General features: G+C 42.9%; 1 protein-coding gene across 1 annotated transcript in view; it reads right to left on the minus strand.

Annotated features, from left to right (window-relative positions):
• Nucleotides 1-15,616: 15,616 nt before the first annotated feature.
• The window catches only part of CDH17 (cadherin 17), a 28,738-nt gene continuing 23,684 nt past the window's right edge, over nucleotides 15,617-20,670 (minus strand). Inside the window, exons 16-18 of the mRNA XM_082233644.1 lie at nucleotides 20,190-20,306; nucleotides 19,981-20,097; nucleotides 15,617-18,179 (exon numbers count right to left, since the gene is read on the minus strand). Of these exons, the coding sequence (XP_082089770.1) occupies nucleotides 18,070-18,179; nucleotides 19,981-20,097; nucleotides 20,190-20,306 (344 nt within the window). The 3' untranslated portion in view covers nucleotides 15,617-18,069. The remainder of the gene's footprint in view (nucleotides 18,180-19,980; nucleotides 20,098-20,189; nucleotides 20,307-20,670) is intronic.

Here is a 20,670-nt window from a genome sequence, read left to right on the forward strand (position 1 = left end):
TGAGCTTTTCTTAGTTTCAGTGGTTTCCACTGTTTCCAACAGCCGAGATGGCTGGCTATGTCCCGGAAAATTGAGGGAAACCTGGAAGCTGTGCAGAAGCATCTGCTGACAGAAAAGCCAACAGTGAACACAGACAAAGAAATAAGGGGGTCGTTGATATCACCTGTTGTAGGGAGAGTGACCCTTCTCCCAAGTCAGATTGTTTCCCCATCTAGCCCAATATCACCATCTCTGAATGGGAGCAGGATATAAGAAGAGCCTGGTGGATCGGGCCAATGACCCACTTAGTCCAGCATCTTGTTCTCCCATTGGCTTGTGGGATGCCTGCAAACAGCACATAAGCACTCTTCCCTTGCGCCTTCCAGCAAGTGGTATTCAGAATTATTAAAAGGTAAAGGTAAAGGGACCCTTGACCATTAGGTCCAGTCGTGGCCTCTCTGTGGTTGCAGCGCTCATCTCACTTTATTGGCCGAGGGAGCCGGCGTACAGCTTCCGGGTCATGTGGCCAGTATGACTAAGCTGCTTCTGGCGAACCAGAGCAACGCACGGAAACTCCGTTTACCTTCCCGCCGGAGCGGTACCTATTTATCTACTTGCACTTTGAGGTGTTTTTGAACTGCTAGGTTGGCAGGAGCAGGGACCGAGCAACGGGAGCTTTGAACCGCCGACCTTCTGATCGGCAAGTCCTAGGCTCTGTGGTTTAACCCACAGCACCACCCGCGTCCCTTCAGAATTATTACTGCCATACAAATATGGAGGCAGAGCATAGCCTTCATGGGCAGCAGTGCCTGATACCGCTAACCTCCTTGAATTTGTCTAGTTCTTAAAACCATCCAAGTTGATGGCCATCGCCACTTCCTGTGGGAACAAATTCCATAGCTGAACTAAGCAATGCCCCCCCCCCCCAGGATCTCAGGCAGACGGTTGTATCCAGTGCTAGGCCTACTCAGAGTAGACCCATTGAAATGACGAGACCTGGCCACCTTGGGCCGTTTTACACATTGTGGTGCTTACTCCAGAGCATTCCCACCACTGGTGTTTGAGGCCTAGAACACATGACATTAGCCACAATCCATAGATATCCAACAATACCTGGAGGGCCTCACGCTTCCTATCCCTGTCCTAAGACTATATACACACTGTGATTTGATACACATTCACAGCACGTTCTTTCCCTCAAAGAATTCTGGGCACTGCAGTTTATTAAGTGTTGCTGGGAATTGTAACTCAGTGAGGGGTAAACTACCATGCCCAGAATTCTTTGAGGGAACAAATGTGCTTTGAGTGTGCTTTAAAGGTATATAAACACAGCAAGTCTTTCCTGCTGGAGAATGGATTCAGATTTTGCCTACACAGCTTGCAAAAACCAGGTACAGAAACACATTACAGAAGAGCAGTAATGATATTTAACAGTGTAATAGAAAACTGGCTCCAAAGGTTTGAGTGCCAGGACTTTTGTTTGTGTTCTGGAGAGAGAGTTGTCTTTGAGCCTGGCTGGGGAACTCAGACAACTGTTCGCTCAGAAGGCACCAGTCCTCCACGACAGTGCCAAAAGTGCTCCAAATCCAGCACGCCTTGCTCTCCTGAACTCTCAATTGTGCTCCTTAATTCCCTTTTATAGGGCCCAGCTGCCACGAGCCACTTGGCTCCCTTTTCTTCATCCTACGTCTGTTTCCTCCACTGACCAACCTTATTTTGGTAGGCAAGCAAGAGGAAGAGTTTGCATGGGAGCGTCCCCAGGTTCACTGACAAAACCGTTGCCCAGACTCTTCTAGCTGCAGACAACCGAGAGCAAATGGGAAATTTGATATGAACGTCCTTTAGAAATTCTGGCATTTATTCTAGTTTACGGCCTGGTTATCGTTCCCAGCTGTGACTTCTACGCCAGAAGTCGGGTTTCCAAAACAAGCAGCTCTGTCATTCGCACTTCATTAACAACCCACAGGACTGAATTTGCCTTCTGATAACTGTTTTCGTTGACGCAGGATGCTTCTCTTTCTCCCTCATCCCTACTTCCTCTCATAAAAGCTATTGGCTAATAATTGACGGAGGTAGCAAAATGTTGGATCACACAACATTTCACCCCAGGCTGAAACTGGGGTGTCCTGTTTTTGAAGATGTTTGCCATGTAAAAAGCTCCCTTTATGGACTATGCTAGTTTATCAGGGAGATGGCTTTGCCAAATCTTTTCCCCAAAGTGCTAATGTACTAACTGCAGGGAACTATCAATAATGACTATCATTATATTAACATGAGGAGCATTCAGGTGCATAGCACCGCTCCCACAGTCTGAGCCGCAGGAAAGTATTATTTCTATTTATGCTCTCTTCTTCTTCTCTTTGGGAATCACTCATAGCTGAGTAAGATTGTCTTCCATGAACACAGTTTTAACAATGAGTCTGTAAGTGACTTTGGAGGCCAATTCTGGATCCACACGTCCTTCTACATTGGGGACAAGAAGCAAAGATCACCAGTGTTGAAGCAATGATTCTTCAACATTAACTTCGTTGGACTGGTCATGTTGTGCAGATGTCTGATTATTGTCTTCCAAAGCAACTACTCTATTCCGAACTTAAAAATAGAAAGCGTAATGCTGGTGGTCAACAAAAGAGGTTTAAAGACTGTCTCAAGGCAATTTTTTTAAAAATGTAGTATAAACACCAATTGGGAAACACTTGCCTGCGACTGCTCCGATTGTGAGGCGCGTTCAAATACATGACACCTTTTCAGCTTACAGTCTGAAGTGCTAGTTTACTAGATGCAGGCAATGGGTTTTTTTAAATTAATTAAGAGGAGGAGAATTCAAATATATGACACCTCCCCCACATACGGTCTGGAGTGGTGCAATCCAGCACTCAGCCACCTCAGTGCATGGCATTACTTCATTGGTATAGAGGTTAATCCTAAATTAAGAATTGCCAAGCACGAAAAGTGGTAGAAAGTCTTCACTGAAGTCAGATGAGTATCTCGTTTACACTTCTCACCATTTCACAGTGAAATCTTAAAAGGACTTGGTGGGAAAGTCATCTGTTAATGGTGGCAGTATTGAAGCATTTCCCTGTGTCCCCACCTGAATACCATTCTGACATTGCTTGTAGCCGAGGATTGAATGAGCAGAGCCAATGGTGCAGTTGCTTATCACCTGAGGGTCACCCAGTCAGGGTAAAGGACAACATTTAGGGGGCAAAGTGCTGCATTATTCTCCGCCTTGCAATCTTTCTAATTCTGGAAAGAGCCCCTGGCTCAGTGGCAGAGCACCTGCTTTCCTCCAAGAGGCCCCCAGTTTGTATCCCATTTTGAATACCAGTTGGTGGAAACCACAGGAAGGCAGCGTGCTCCCGTGCTTGAGTCCTGCTTCTGCACTTCTCTTTTAAAAATAAATAAATTATTGAGTTTTCCACAATTATAGCACATACCAGAACATAAACACAAAAAGAAAGAAAGAAAGAAAGAAAGAAAGAAAGAAAGAAAGAAAGAAAGAAAGAAAGAGAAAAAAGTGCATCAAAAAGGAAAACAGTACAATCCACCACCATAAAAGAAATAAACAGTAAAAGCGAACTTAATCCTTTAAAAGCCCATACTTATTTACATGTTAGTTGACTTCCTCTATTCCCTCCCTTCTGAATTTCCTTGTATCTGTATGTAACAGCTTTCCAATATCATTCTTAAACCAAAATATTTCCAGTTATTATGTAGTTTATTCACTTTTCTTACTTTCTAAACCTCATTTATTTAATAAATCCTATTTTAATCCTAGGCCTATTTGGTACTTTCAAGTGATTTCTAATTTTTTATATTACAATATTTATTCAAATAGTCTTCTTGATGTTCCTCTTCTTTCTGGTCGTGGATTCTTCCAGTCAGGTCAGCTAGCTCCGAGAAGTCCATCATCTTCAACTACCAATCTTCCACAGTTGGTAATTCTTGTATTTTCCAATTCTTAGCTAATAAAATTCGAGCAGCCGTCGTGGCATACAAAAATAATTTAACATCTTTCTTGGGCAATTCCAGACCTTTTATCCCAAGAAGAAAGGCCTCTGGTTTCTTAATAAATATATATCTCAACATGTTTTTCAATTCATTCTAAATCTTCTCCCAGAAGTCCTTCACCTTGGGGCAGGTCCACCACATATGAAAGAACGTGCCTTCTTTTTCTTTACATTTCCAGCAAAGATTATCACTGTTGTGGTAAATATTTGCTAGCTTTATTGGGGTTAAATACCACCTATACATCATTTTCACAATGTTTTCCTTTAACATCGTACATGCAGTAAACTTAACCCCTTTCTTCCATAACCTCTCCCAATCCTCCAACATTATATTATGTCCTACATCTCTTGCCCAGTGCTTCTGCACTTCTCTGGCTGGCCACTGTGAGAACAGGATGCTGGTCAGGGGTCAGCAAACTTTTTCATCAGGGGGCCGGTCCACTGTCCTTCAGACCTTGTGGGGGGCCGGACTATATTTTGAAAAGAGACACGTGGCTTGGGCGTGCTGCAGGCCCAGCTGTAAGTGCCGCATGACATTTTGTCACCCCCCCCCTCAGTGGTGACACCCGGGGCGCACCACTCCCCCACCCCTTCCTCCGCTCCTGCACCTAATGACCCCCTTCCATTGGGGCATCAGCACACAACCCTTATGTATAATGGTGCTCAACAGCAGATGCTAGCAGCCTCCACAAGAGTGTCCCATGAGCCACTGCTGCCAGAGTGGCAGGGGAAGAAGTCACTATTAGTGAAAGATGAGTGGCTCCTTTCATGTGATTCACATTACACCCGTACTTGGGGTGCATTGAGGCAAGCAGCTCAAAGCATCCCCAGCCACTTTGTTGAGATAGTCCTTAAAGGTGACAGCATGATATCAAGAACACATGTGACAGATGGAGACAGGATGTTGCTGCATCTACCCTGGAATCCCCTTTTATGTATCCCACAAAACATTATTAATTGCATGGGAGGAGGACAGATGATGTCCTGCATTTTTATTGCCCGCTGCTAGATTCAGGCTGAAAACTTTACTGCTGACTCTTAATTATTTTGGTCTGGTTTGTTTTTTTCATTGGTTGGTTTGGGATGAATGCTTTATTATGTTGGTCATTAAGCTGTTTTTTTTATTATGGCTTTGTGAACAGCACGTGAACCCCCCTGTGAGCTAAAAGATAGATCTAAAAATGGAATAAATGAATAGAATTTGTTCACATGAGGTCAGTGCAGCAATTCACACACCTCTGTGTAAGATCCAGAAATCTCTGGCGATGAGCTGTGACAGACACTCGGAGCCAGCCCAAGACATTATATGGCCTGTGTTGAAGGGCAAAATGACTCCTCTCTCCAGTGCATCTTTAAAAGCCTACCAGACCGGAAGCTGAACCTTACTTATACACTGGGGGGCAGTGTATAAGTGTCCTCCACCCCACCTGAAGACAACAGGCTAGCTTAGGGACCAGAGGACTAGTCATATGGTTCACACACCAACCCCTCATTGCCTGTGGCAGATGCCACACTGTGCCCCTTGGTAGGGTCAACACACATCCCTACTTAAAAATCTAAAACCACATTAAGGTGCCTTCTGTTGGGACCGGATAGACAGGTGTCAATGAAGGATAAGTGAAGTGGTTCCTTCCAGATGTTGCTGGACTACAACTCCCTTTGTCCTTGACCACTGGCCATGCCGGGGCAGATGGAAGTTGGAGTCCAACAGCATATGGAAGCCACCATGGACCATTTGAGGAGCATCCCTGCCCTCTTTAGCGCCACAGCCATTCTTCCTCTCCACTGAAATCCACTCTGCTTCCTTCCACCAACAGATCACCTGGGATATGTCTCTGCTTATCTGAGCAGTTGCCTGGTCTGCCAAAGTGAGGCAAGGTTATGTTTTTGTGGCCTCTTTCCATGTTATTCGTTATTATTATTTATTAAAATTGTGTGTCCCCTTCATCCGCAGACCTCATGATGGTTCACAACATAAAATTACAATATAAAAACCACAAAACGCATAGTAAAAATAAGAACAACAAACCAATAATTCCCCCCCAAAACAAATTTTAAAAGGGTGTTGGATGTGAATCAGCCAAAGGCCTGCTTCAAGACGAATGTTCTTGCCTGGCACCTAAAGGTGTATAATGAAGGCAGCTGCCAAACCTCCCTGAGGAGAGCATTCCACAAATGGGGAGCCACTGCAGAAAAGGCCGTTCTCGTGTTGCCACCCTCCAGATCTCTCGTGGAGGAGGCACCTGAAGAAGGGCCTCAGAGGATGTTCTCAGGGTCCAGGTAGGTTCATATGGAGAGAGGCAGACTTTGAAGTATTGCAGTCCAGAGGTACAGTGGTACCTCGGGTTAAGTACTTAATTCATTCCGGAGGTCTGTTCTTAACCTGAAACTGTTCTTAATCTGAAGCACCACTTTATCTAATGGGGCCTCCTGCTGCTGCCGCGCCGCCAGAACCCAATTTCTGTTCTTATCCTGAAGCACTATTTCTGGGTTAGCGGAGTGTGTAACCTGAAGCATATGTAACCTGAAGCGTATGTAACCCGAGGTACCACTGTATTTAAAACTTTATAGATCAAAGCCAGTACTTTTAATTGGAAACTAATTGGCAGCCAATGCAATCTGACCAGGATCGGTGTAATATGCTCAAACTGTCTTGCCCCAGTGAGCAACTGGGCTGCCAAATTTTGCACCAGCTGAAGAACAGTCTTCAGAAGCAGCCCTAAGTATGTTAAATGCCTTACACTTGCAGATCTCTCCATCCTCCATCGAGACAAGCAAAAGGCATGTTCACAGTTCAAGGACACATGCCAGCCAGGCAAAAGTGCTTGAGGAGGGTGTGGAGCATGGCCAGTGAGGGCTGTGGCCTGGAGAAAAAGGAGCACACCCACGATGGTCCCAAGGTCTGGAAAGAGCAGTCTGAAGGACCCTGTTTGGTCTCCCAACCTGAGGTTTCCCACTTCTGCTTTAAGGCAATATTGACATGTTCACAATAAAGACAGTGGTTAAGTATTTCCCAGATTTGCACCCCACCCCCATGGTACTTGGAAATCTTTCTCAAGGACTTTGCCTGACAGCATCCTGGCAAGACTCTTACCTTGTCTGACATATAAATCTTTGGTGAGCAGAACTTGTGCTCAGCATGCCCACATTTTTGGATATTAAATGGAGCTGGTAAATTTTGTCAGCAAGCTAAAACTTGGGATCATTCCCAGAATTATCTGAGATCAGAACAATGCTAATGAGAATGATCTTGTATGACCCAAGGGGGGAAGAATATGAATAAACCCACGAGGTAAGCAAACTTCCTCTTGCTGGAATATAAAGTCTGAGGATATCATCTGTTCAAACAGTGCAATATAACATTTTGAAAGGGCAGAACATCAGGGGGACAGTATTATGCAAATGCCTCCGTATCTGCACTGGCTTCCTGCTGCCTTCTAGATACAGTTTGAGGTGTTGTTTGTCGGCCTACATGAGTGGTCCCAGAGTATGTGGGGAAACTTGAGGGAGGACGAATGAGGTGGTACCTCAAACATCAGTTCCTCTCTACATCCCACCCCAATCTCTGAGGGCTTCTTCTGCCAGAATGCCCAGAAGACGTTCCATGGTCTGAGTTTATTCTTAATAATAAGGCTAGCATTTATATCCTGCCCTTTCTCTCAAGAGAGCACAGGGTGGCAAACAACAAATGAAGCAATAAAAACATCTTAAATACATTTCCAGTGTTGATGTAGACTGGGAAAGATCTCAACTTGGGCTTGTCTTCAGGAGGCACCAAAAAGACAACAGAGATGGCACCTGTCTAACATTGACATTTTAACACACGTAAAAATACGTCTTCATCCACAGATACCAGCAACTGTCTTCAAGCTAATTTGAAATGTCATCGTTTGGTCTAACACAACTTGTATCTGGTAATGACAAAAATATGCAAACAATTTCATATATTGAATATGGCTTGGATCCAGACAGGAAGTTAGCTGAACCTAGTTCCCATTGAAACCAAAGGGACATGAGTGTCATGACTAACTTGCCCCATTGATTTCTATGGGACCTCAGTTCAATAGGAGACTATATTTTGGACAAACGAGGGTTGTTGTTACTTTCCAAGTCAACATTTTTTTTATTTTTTTTGCCAGTAAGATTTCTTTTAAGAACAGAAATGGTCCAGTCTTATTTCTTTCTGCTGTTCTTAAAAGCAGACAATAGCTATCATTTTAATATGTTTTCAAGCATTCCAGAGATTATGTAAGAGACGAGAAACAGCACATTTCTGTAGAGTATGAACAACAATTCTAGACCAATGACCTTTTCAGCCACAACTGAAAGCTTTTTATTTGGCAGGGGGAAAACAGACCTGCTCTGGATTATACTATCTCTTTGTGATATATAATCCATTCAGACTGTAAATTATAATTTGGAAAGAAAAGCATTCTGTGTAGGGTTTTGAAAATTATTTTTGCCTCTTATATAACTAGCACTTTGTCATATTTTTGTTAACATTTTGCTAGTGATGTTTCTTCCCCTCCCCCACCATGATAAATGGAAGGGGATTAATAAAATAAATGTGCTATGACGTGAATATACATTCTGCAGGCATTTGTATGACTGATAATCTAAGGATCCCTTTATTAAATTTTTAGTCAGCTCTATGCAAAAATATGGGTAGTTGCAAAACCACAATTTTCTATAAAGCAAAAAAGATTGACATGTTCTAACCTCTTAGATGATATGTGGAAAAATGTCCTCCAACTTCCCAGTCTGCTTTTTCAGTAGTTGTTTCCGAACTAGCTAAACTTCCAACAAAAATGATCTCTTAGTTTTATTCCTGATGACCCTCCTTCAGACCAGTTACTGGGAATTGTACCAGTAGGAAAACTCCAAAATATGGGGGTTTTGCTTAAGGACAGAAGCCATGAGGAGTACAGGTAGAACCTTTGCTGGTTATGGGATTCCTGTAGAGAAATGTTTAAATAAAGGAGTCAAGTAGCTTAAAGACATTTCCTCGATTCATTGTTCTTCTGTAGGGCAGAGAAAGGCAGTATATTATTTAGGGAGTGTTAAAGGTGGTATGAGAGAGCAGTAGTTTTCAAGCTGTGCTCTGAACTGACTAAGGGTTCCTCAGGAACTCCTAAAGGGAGGAATCATTTTGTCTGTTAGTCATGTTGCCAACTATCACTGCAGGTACAACTGCAGAGGTTCGCTCACCCTCTTTGGTGGGTGCTGTTGTGAGCCACTTTTTTTGGCCACAATGCTTTCCCCACAAAAAACCCAGTGGTGTAGCATTGGGAGGCCTCAGGGGTGGTTGCCTCCTGCGCAAAACGGTTAGGGGTGCAACATTTCAACCCCTGATGCTACCTTAATACACCTGTGCGCTTCTGTTGCTGGGCTCTGTTGAAAACGGCTTCTCCATGCAAACCAGGAAGTGACCTCTCTGGATGACAGAATGACTCTTCTCTTCTTATCTCTGCAGTTGCAATCTCCTGGGTGACACAGACACCATTAGGCAGTTGAATGTGCATGCATACTCCATCCATTTCCCAAAATTGTCTTGCTTCTCCCATAGCAACATTCTTGGATTCAGACAGAAATCAAAAATTGCTCTGTGACCGACCTGTTGGAAAGCTAGCATAGCTGCTGCACACCCCACCTGGTGAGCCATTTCTGGTGGCTACTGGCTATGATTGGGACGTGGGTGGCGCTGTGGGTTAAACCACAGAGCCTAGGACTTGCCGATCAGAAGGTCGGCAGTTCGAATCCCCGCAACGGGGTGAGCTCCCGTTGCTCGGTCCCTGCTCCTGCCAACCTAGCAGTTTGAAAGCACGTCAAAGTGCAAGTAGATAAATAGGTGCCGCTCCAGCGGGAAGGTAAACGGCGTTTCCGTGCGCTGCTCTGGTTTGCCAGAAGCGGCTCAGTCATGCTGGCCACATGACCCGGAAGCTGTACGCCGGTTCCCTCGGCCAATAAAGCAAGATGAGCGCCACAACCCCAGAGTCAGCCACGACCGGACCTAATGGTCAGGGGTCCCTTTACCTTTACCTTACTGGCTATGATAGTTATGTCCCATCTATACAGTCAGGGGAAGTATGCTTCTGAATACCACTTGCTGTGATTGACAATTGGGGAGAGTGCTGTTAAGCTTTGAAGTTTCCCACAGGCCTCTGCTTGGCCACTGTGAGAGCAGGATGATGGACCAAATGGGCCACTGGCTTGATCCAGCAGGAATCTAATTTTGTTCTTAAGTCTGGTCATGTTTCACTGTCACACACCATGTGGTATGTACCCTTTTGACTGGCACAGCACATTTTGCTCGGTGTCCATTGCTGCTGCAACTCCAGAGAGTGAATTTTCAGTTGCCAGGAAGACAGAAAGCTGGCAAGGATATGTCCCTTGCGATTATGTGTGCTGTTATAATAAAAGTTTCATTCGGGAAAGGGGGAGGGGGGGTCGGTGAAAATGCCCTTCATCATTTTGCGTTGGTATTCACCAGCAATAATGATTATGAAGTCCAGAAGGTTTCTTTTACATTTCAGGGAGCACAAATGAATCACTGCTGTGCATCATCCAATTCAAAACTCTTCCTGTTTTATAAGTCCTGCGTTCATTTCCTTAAGTAAATCCAGCCAGAAACAGAATATATTAAATTAGCAGTCCAACGATTTCTCATTGGCTCTTGTGAGGCTCCCTTTGATGTTCCAAGAGTGACATCCAAAAGCAAGAGAAAAACAGATGTAAAGATAGAAGCATGAAGCTGTTCAAAATGTTTTCTGATGCCAAAACTTGTAAGCTCATATTGCCCTAACCAGCTGGGCAGGATTGGTCCTTTGCCCGTGATGTCAGTTTGTAGAATAGTGCAACAGACCACATCTGAAACATGGCTGTTTAATATGTGCAGCAGCCTTATGCTGCAGCAGACTCCTGGTCCCTCTAGTCCAGGGGTCAGCAACCTTTTTCAGCCGTGGGCCGGTCCACCATCCCTCAGACCTTGTGGGGGGGCCAGACTATATTTTTTGGGGGGGGAATGAACAAATTCCTATGCCCCACAAATAACCCAGAGATGCATTTTAAATAAAAGGACACCTTCTACTCATGTAAAAACACGCTGATTCCCGAACCATCCGAAGGCGATTGGGCCGGATCCGGCCCCCGGGCCTTAGGTTGGTGACCCCTGCTCTAGTCTGCTACTCTGACTGCTGGTGATAGTCTAAGCTCTCAGGTCTGAGATCTTTTCCAGGGATGAAAATGATCACAGAGCCACAATTTTCAGAGTACCATATCATCAATCATCAAGAGGGCTTGATGATTAAGCCACTCTGAGAATTGTGACCCCTGGGAGGGGAATAAGGACCGCCTAAGAACTCTCAGCATCCTACAGCTCCCAGAATTCTTTGGGGGAAAGCAATGGCTTCTCCCAACTGTGAGAACAGGATGCCTTTGGCCTGATCTAGTGGGACTTTTCTTATGCGAGAACCCAGCCCTAAATACTGAATGCGTCAGGGATTCCTCCCCACCAGCAAATTGCTAAGGATGCTTGCTGTATTTAAATGTCCTTGCAGCATTTGCCAAGCATTTGACAGTTTGTTTTAAAAAGCAACATTTCATCAGATTTTTGCAAGCAGAAGCGTTTACATTAGAAGAGATTTTGAAAAAGCAACAGTCTCCTGTTTCCTTTGGAGTTTACAGCTTTAGCCAAACTTTAGTTTCAAAAACGGAGCTAGATGTATAAACAAAGCAATCCTTCTTATCTGAGGGTGGAATGACAGAGAAGATGGGGCCATGAAGGTCCTTAATTCCTCCTTATACCTCTCTCCATGAAGCCTTTATTCACGTTTTGCAGTTTGGTTTGCACATCTTAGTGTCACACGATAAATATTAACCCCAAATACACTGACAGGTCATCAATAGAATACTAGTCAATTCCCTATTAATAGGAACCAGTCAGCATTTTGAAAAATGCTTCAAGGTGCTTTTATACATCCAGTTAGAGACAATGGTAACGGTTGTGGGTGGATGGGCCTCAGGATTCACCTACATTATGAAATTAAAACATTGAACAGGTTAAACGATGTGGCATCTTCAGGGAAAGACTTAGAATTGTAGCTCCGTAATATAGAGGACCGTTCCTTCTTAGGGCTTATGAGCACAGAACAGAAGCCCTTTCTTCTTGAAGTCATGGCTTCCTCACAGATTTCAAGGAAGCTGGGCTTAGATTTCATTACTGTTTTGAAGACTTTCTGGAGGCTGCCTGAACAGGAAAGGAGAGACAGAGTACATCAGGAGTTGCTAGGGATGAAACCAGGAACTTTGATATTTGTGTGCCTTGAGAGATGATTGATCAGGAGCATCTTCTTAAGAGTGAAATTCTCTCGGTTTGTGGACTGGTCCTGCCACCAAGGCTAGCCACTGATCCTCCCCCTGACCCTCACCTGGGCAGAAAGGGCTATATTTAAAGGCTTCCTATTAGGGTTGGGACCATGGCTTAAACAACAAGGTATTTCTGCTTTTTTCCTGTGACTCCAGTTCTGGGTTTCGTTCCCTGTCGTTTCTTGACACCTTGGCTCCTGACTCACTTCTGACAACTGCCTCTGCCTCATCCCTCAGTAATATCCAAGGAAACATAATGACCAAGTACAACAATGCAGTGTCAATATAAACTCTTTATATAATCTATACAGAAGCTTGAACAGTATGAAATATATGAAATATGCTCTCTCTGAAAAAACAAATAAACAGAAATCTTATAAATCTTTGGAAATCACAAAATATGCACTCTTGATGGATTCTCTTGAAAACATAGAACCAAATAAACATAAGTCTTATAAGTCTCTGAAAGTCTTTGTAGACTATGCAAGTCTCTGAAAGAACCAATGATTTTCAGAAATTTATAAGATTTCTGTTTATTTGGTTTTGCAGAGAGTGCATATTTCATATATTTCATACTGTTCAATGTTCTGTGTAGATTATATAAAGAGTTTATATTGGCATCACATCGTTGTACTTGGTCATCGTGTTGCCTTGGATATTACTGATAATTGTTTGCAACACAGGGTTTAATTGTTTGGTTACTTATTATCTGCCCCATCCCTGGCAGACCGTTCCTACACAAGAACAGAAAGTGGGTTATTCTAGTCCATCCACATCACTTTCTGCAGGGAAGAATTCTAAGGGAATGTCTGGGGATGCTCCTTGAGCCAGCAATATTGTTGTTGTTTAATTTATATATTCCATCCTTGCCAAGTTGACTTCGAAGCAGTTTACAAGTATAAAGTCAATTATAGAAATACAGCCATACATAATTAAAATGCACAGTAAAACAATTTAATCAAACATTAAAATAATCATCCACAATTAAAACATACAATAAAAATACCCATTAAAAGTCCTAAGAATTAAAACAGCAATTAAAACAGGAAGTTCAAGTCAGAAGATCAGGGTAATTTGTGTCTATGTTGGTAAATTTTGCTTAAAAGAAAAATAGATATGGTAAAATAAAAGGAGAATGCTGTGTGTGCCTAAATCCAGGTTTAGAGCAAGTACTCTTTGGTGAGAGAGCCCCAAATCACAAAACATGCAGTAAAATAAAGTGTGGTAGCTCTTAGACTTATAAAATATTCCCTTCTGAGTTGCTTCCAAAGTTCCCCACTTCTCTTTGCATAGAATGGGAATACACATTTGGTAGGTTAAGAATGGTTTGGTTTCATGTGCTTTTCCATACAGCAGCAAGAAAAGACAGGCAGTATAACTTAAGTTCCAAAATGGTAAATGTTTTTAAATTATTTGTGTACAAACACAAAAATGGTTTGCTTAAGCCACGTGGTCTAAGCTTAGAGTATCCAGCTTAGACCTCCTTACTGGTAGGGTTCATATGGTGGAATTGAGAGAACAATAAGTTTGATAACCCTTCCTCCCAAGGTGAGGAGTGACCTAGCTAAGCCTGGCAGGACAGCTTACTCTATGGTCTTAACCCTTTCATGCATTAATTAGACTTAAGCATGTTGGTTATATGAGGCTGATTTATCCCATGGTCTAAACAGGCATGTCTTCAAGAGCCAGCAGAATGCCAGTACTGATGGGACTTGTCATATTTCAGCAGGGAGAGCATTCCACAACACTGGAAGCCCAACTCCATGTTACCATAAGCTGATAATAATCATTTGAGTATCAGGTAATCTCGGTGACAAGGATTGCTATAACTTGTTCACAAGGTTCAGCCCATTTTGAAATGGGATAACCTATCATGTTTACTCAGAAGTAAGCCCATCTGTTTAATAGGTAAATCTCAACTCTTAAATAAAAGTGAATAGCCCCAGTCTTGTAGCTTTCCAACTAGGCTTTAAATTTCCTAACTTTAATTTTCTCCCTTGTTTTAATTCTCTCTGAGACAACATTCTTTTGTGTCTCCTTTGGAGTCTGCAATTCTTTGATAATATTTATATGAATAAGGGACTTTCAGGCACTTGGAAAGAACTATGGGGTTTATTTAGGGGGTGGTTTGAGGATTTTCTGGTGCTGCTCATAATTGCTGACGTGAAACAATAATGACAGCTGTGGGAAATAAAAGATATCAGGCTAGACGGTAAGACGGATCTGGCAATGAGTACAGGACAGAAAGCAGATAATTTTGTTAAGCTCCGTCTGTGACCGTGAAAACAACCAACACCTTCTGAATGGTTTAAAAGCTAGCCGAGAGATGCATTGTCATAGACCGTGAGTGGGTTGCTAAAAAGAAATGAGCTTTCAAATGAATTAGTAGAAAAAATTGCAAGAATGGAAGTACAGTCCTCTAGAGCAGTACTTCTCCAACTATCTGATGTAAGAACATAGGAAAAACCTGTTGGACCAGACCAATGGCCCCATCTAGCCCAGGATCCTGTTCTCACAGTGGACGATCAGATGCCTGTGGGAATCCAGCAAGCAGGATTTGAGCACAGGAGCACTCTCCCCTCCTGTAATGTGGTGGACAGGCATTTCTTTTCTCCAAGTGCCAGGGACTGGTACCATATTTAGGCCTTGAAGCATCCCATGAGGATGTTTCACCCCTCCCATTGCAAGAATCTGCTGACAATATTTCAGAAAGGAGGGGGCGGATTTTGCTCATCGCTTCTTCCGCTCCAGCCTGTGAGAGTCTGAGTGTTATCTGTATATAGGTAAGGTGACTGCTCAAGCAGCTGTAACACTCATGCAGTCCAGCGTCTCCGATTAGTCTTTAGTTAGTTTATGCAGTAGCTGTAGAGAATAAAAGAAGTTATACTTCGTGTGGTTCATACTCTGCTGTGCTCTGCTGACTTTTGGAACTGAGTTTGGTGCTCACAGCTCTAAGTTGTGAGTCCACAGCACTTAGACCTGCTCCCTGTAGTGGAAGGTCTCTGGGAGTGCTTTTCCCAGCTCGCCTGGCCCAGTCAGGGCTGAAGAGGTTGAGCCCAGTCGTTGGCACTGGCTCAAAGGCGAAGCTGACATCCCACCCAACCTGGCCTGTGCTGGAGTTGTTGCGGACCAGCAGCCAACGGCTCACAGATCAGCACTACTGATCTGTCCATGGGCCACCACTTTTAAGTAGCACTGCTCTAGAGCAGACTGGGCAACAAACTGCCACAAATAAAGAAGACTATGTTAACCAACAGCAAACATATTTTTATAAAACATATTTTATTGATTTACATGAGAAAACAACAACATGGAAACAGAAGAAAAGCTTTTGAGGATATCCAAATGAAGAAATTAGAGTCCAAGTGGCAAAATCCACTCCACGGTTCTAGAGCTCCAGGAAGACAGATGAAAGATGAAGACCTTGTATGTATATGTCCCATAACATATTACAAAACAATAACAATTATATATTTCCATCACATGTTCACCAATGGGGATGGGGGAGAAAGTTGGCTTTATCGTGAACCTACCAAATTTGCATTTACTGAAACATGATGTGAACCGAAGCACAGCTACCAGTCTAAGTTCACACTTCCCTAAATTTTGAGACACAGCCTCCAGCCAAACAATGCGTACAAAAATGCATATGTTAGGGGAAAGTGGGCACGAATGTGCACATTTGTGACGATAGCATACAAAAATGCATTGTATTGGGCGGAATTGCATAGAGTGTGTCTGAGGAAACAACTACTACAACAAACAAACTGTTGCAGAAATGTGCAAATTGAATTTGAAAAAAAAAACAGAATCTTAGAGAAACCAAAAGTGACAGTTTTGTCTGTCGTAATTGCTAAATACTTGAAATGATACTTCGTACTGTATAGAAGATACTGTCAAATAATGCAGGTACAGTGGTACTTCAGGTTAAGTACTTAATTCGTTCCGGAGGTCCATTCTTAACCTGAAACTGTTCTTAACCTGAAGCACCACTTTAGTTAATGGGGCCTCCTGCTGCTGCCGCACCGCCGGAGCAGGATTTCTGTTCTCATCCTCAAGCAAAGTTCTTAACCCGAGGTACTATTCCTGGGATAGCGGAGTCTGTAACCTGAAGCGTATGTAACCTGAAGCATATGTAACCTGAGGAACCACTGTATTTCTATTGTCAGGTTTTAGCTGGGGGAACAAATATCAGTTATTTCTGCCCTGCTTTAGAGGAAAATTGGACATTTACAGTCCATTACTTTGATTAAGAACCCTTTTTTAAAAAAACCTCAGGCCCGTCTTGTTTGTTCTTGCCATTAATGTTCTTAACAGTTGGAGAGTTGCCTTCTCTCAAATGCTCCTTCCCAGGTATTTCATCCAACATATGAACCTCAGGTCCAGATTTCTCTCCCAATAAAAGGACTAGAAACATACTTTTTTAAAAGAGAGAGAGATTGATTTCCCCAAAACCTGAATTCTGTGCTGGGTCATAAAGAATGAATGAACAAATCAATCTGTTTCTGGTCCGTGTCACTTTTGCATGTGTGACTTACAAATCTGGTCCATCCCAATTCTTCCATTTTAGTGCAAAGTTTCTATGTTTGTTTTATTTCAGGGCAAAGTGCATACATCTCTGCCCAACTTATTCCATCTGCGTAAGGGTGGCATGATTATTAATAGGTCACTTTTATGGTCAACATTCCACATTCTATGAATAGCAGAGATGTACTGTACTTTACTAAACCAAATACACTCATCACCACCCCCCACCCCAATTTAAGCTACAGCTATGCGTTCCGCCGTCTTACAAAGTTCGATGCGAAAGCGCCTGTATATATTTAGTTCAGATTTACGATGAAGACTAATTAGTAACAGGTTAATTTGTGCATAGTTTTAGTTCTAGAAGTCATACCTAAAAGCTCAAAAGATATGAATTGCAGGGGAATTGGAACAAAGATCCTGTGTTGACTTTGTGCTTAATAAAGGAACCTTACAAGGTTTTAAGAGGCAGAGTCATGGGACACATTCTCAGATGATTCCATCAGTGGGTCTGTTATGTTATAATATTGTCCTTGGCAAAAAGCTTGTAACTATGCTAAATATAGAAAATAGCTAAAATTACACTTTTTTTTAAAAAAAAAAAACACGACTCAGAAGCATAAATGTAGGCTCCTAGGGCATGTAGTTCTTCCTATACTGAGACAAGATTTCTTAGACTTAAACCTTCCTATCACACAGCCTTGTATTTCAGCACTAGCCTGGTAGCTATTTAACATACTCTTGTCTATGTGCATGCAATTTTGGGACTGTAGTTCACAGGGAGTGGATTTAACCCTTTCCCAAGCCACAGCCACATGAAAAATACACACACACCCCAAGCTGTAATTATCCTGGGGGGAGCATCCACGAACATTCTCCATTCCCTATGCGCCATGCTCCTGTTCCTATTTACAGCTAATAGTCAAATAATGAAAAACATGTACACTAAACATTTAACACACTTTTTGCATCATAGTTAAGTCTTCTGGCACCAAAATGACTTGGGGGGTTCTGATAACCTCAGTATAGGTCTGTATTTCTGGATGAAAGGGGAAGAGGGGAAGAAAGATAATAATTGTATTTTCAGATTAGTGGAAAATACGGAATTTATTAATGGGAGCAGATAATAACAACAAAACTAGTTAAAAAAACAAAACACCCCACGATGGAATTGTTCCTTTTAGTAAAACAATTACGTCAAGTTCCGCAATTCAGATGGGCTCACAGCGTTTGCTGTCTGGGCCTTTAGCTCATACTCCTTTTTGCGTTTCAGGTTGAGAAAGACGACCCCCAAAATGATACCTGAGGGAACAAAATGGGAAAGGAGATATTTATCTCACACTTTAAGCAAAATTAGCTTTTGCAAACACTTTGCAGGCAAAACAGGCCCAGGTTTTTACAGTACAACCCAAAACATTTTTACTCTTAAGGCCCTCTGTGTTCAGTGGGGCTTACTTCCTATTGTGTGCGTTTAAAATAACAGCCCGACAATGTAATCTGATGAACACTTATAGTATCAGCAGTCAGCCAGGTTTGGCACTGGACAAAGTACTCCAGATGCTCAGAAAAGTCCCTCGCCAACTCAACTTGCACATGCCACTACTCACTGCCCTCTCGGTCAGATCTGCAGGTGATGTTAGTGGTTGGCAGCCAGCAGTGCCACTTTTCAATGGGAGCCAAGCTCAGTTGCTACCTGTCATCTTAATTTATCCTAAATGTAATGCCCTGACTTATAGATCTAGGAAACCTATTGATCTCTAACTCTGTCTATAGATCTCATAAGTCTGTAGGCCAAGGCATTGCATTGTCTATACATTGATAGCTCTATACTGCATGAATCAGTCTAGTTCACTTTCAAAGCCATTCAAGTTGGTGGGGCTTGCACCCTAGAGATGATGTGATAGAGCAATCCTCTGCCCACATCCTTAAAGAAAGATGGTCAATGGCGATGTCCTTCAATGTGAGAGAGTTGCAACTGTTCCTAGCCATGCAAAAGTGCATAGTTGGATCTACAATTATTCCATGGTGACTGTTTCTTCCTGGCACTAAGTTATGCACTGCAGCCTTCATTTCCAAGCTAAGTTTGCATGAAACTTGATGGGAGGGAGTGTCTCATAGAGTTTGTCCCCCTTGCAGCAAAAGTTTTGCAAATTCAGCCTGCCTTATCCAATTCATGCTTTCGAATAGCCTTTCCCTATGAATCCAAATAACTGTTTATTCAACAGTTGACGGCTTCCAAAAATCGCAAAGACCTGTGCTCTATATATATTGCTTTTGTTTGCATGTTTGAAAGCCAAATTCCCCAGTCAGTCATCTTGGCTCCTTCAGTGTTTAAATTTATTTTCAAAATTCCCCCAAGGGTTTTGTCTTGTTTTGGAAAGTGAAAAAAAACCCCAAAACAGTCAAGTTGTTTAAGTTCTGTCAATTGCTGCTGTCCAGTCGAGAGCAATGAGGTCTAGCATCATCAGCCTGCTTTGTTCAGAATAAAAACAATTGAACTTACAAACTTATGCAACATTCCATACAAAAATGTATATATTTGGGGAAATAAGCACACAGGTGCTGATGAATATTCATGAGGACTTTCATTTAAAAAGAAATCATAAGCTGATGTAGAAATGTGGAGAGCTGAACTTAAAATTGGGAAAAAAGAGAAACTGAAATGGAGAATTTTGCCCATTCTTACTGGCAGCCCTACTCTCACCATTAAAGGTAAAGGGTAAAGGGACTCCTGACCATTAGGTCCAGTCTTGACCAACTCTGGGGTTGCAGTGTTCATCTTGCTTTATTGGCCGAGGGAGCCGGCGTACAGCTTCCGGGTCATGTGGCCAGCATGACTAAGCCACTTCTGGAGAACCAGAGCAGTGCACAGAAACACCATTTACCTTCCCCCTGGAGCGGTACCTATGTATCTACTTGCATTTTGATGTGCTTTCAAACTGCTAGGTTGGCAGGAGCAGGGAGTGAGCAATGGGAGCTCACCCCGTCGCGGGGATCCGAACCACCAACCTTCTGATTGGCAAGCCCTAGGCTCTGTGGTTTAACCCACAGCACCACCCGCGTCCCACTCTCACCATTAAGCCCATTTAAAACAGCCACTTACCAATGATTAGCAGTACACCAGCCAGAATTCCAATTGCCATCCCAACTGTCGGAAGTGAAGGTCCATCATCAATTGCCAGGAAGCATCTATTTTCCTCTGTACATTTGCACAGTCTCACTGTGGACAAAACCACAAATTCCCAGGCATTAAGAGAAAATAGCCAAAGCGGGGGGGGGGGGCAAAGAGCATAGACACCATTTTCATTGTACCTTTCAGAGTAACAACTCCTTCCATAGGAGGCCTTCCGTTGTCATTGATTCTCAATGGTACGTCATAGTCTTTCTCTTCAAGCTTCATGTTTCTTGGGGAAATGTAGGCAAGTAAGCCTGTAAATATAAATAGCGGATGGTAAATTTTTAACAGAAAAGCAAGATGATGGTGACAACAATAATAAGGGCAAGTGTAACCTGGAACAAAATGTTGCACTGTGGAGTGTGCCATTTCACCCAGCCAGCCAGCCATGCTCTTGTCAATAGTACTCCATTCCTCCTCCCACACAGTTTTACACACACACACACACACACACACACACACACACACACACCAAATGCCAGTCAGCATTCAGTATCCACTGAGGGCCATCCGTTGTCATTGGTCTGTTTCAAGAATCCTCACCCAACAAATCAGAGTCGTCCCCCTCTTCAATATTTTTTAGACTTCCGCAAACCTTAGGGTTTCCCTAAGCTCGCT

This window comes from Podarcis vaucheri, assembly GCF_965113315.1.
Source record: "Podarcis vaucheri genome assembly, chromosome: 8".
In the NCBI taxonomy this organism is placed as follows: domain Eukaryota; kingdom Metazoa; phylum Chordata; class Lepidosauria; order Squamata; family Lacertidae; genus Podarcis; species Podarcis vaucheri.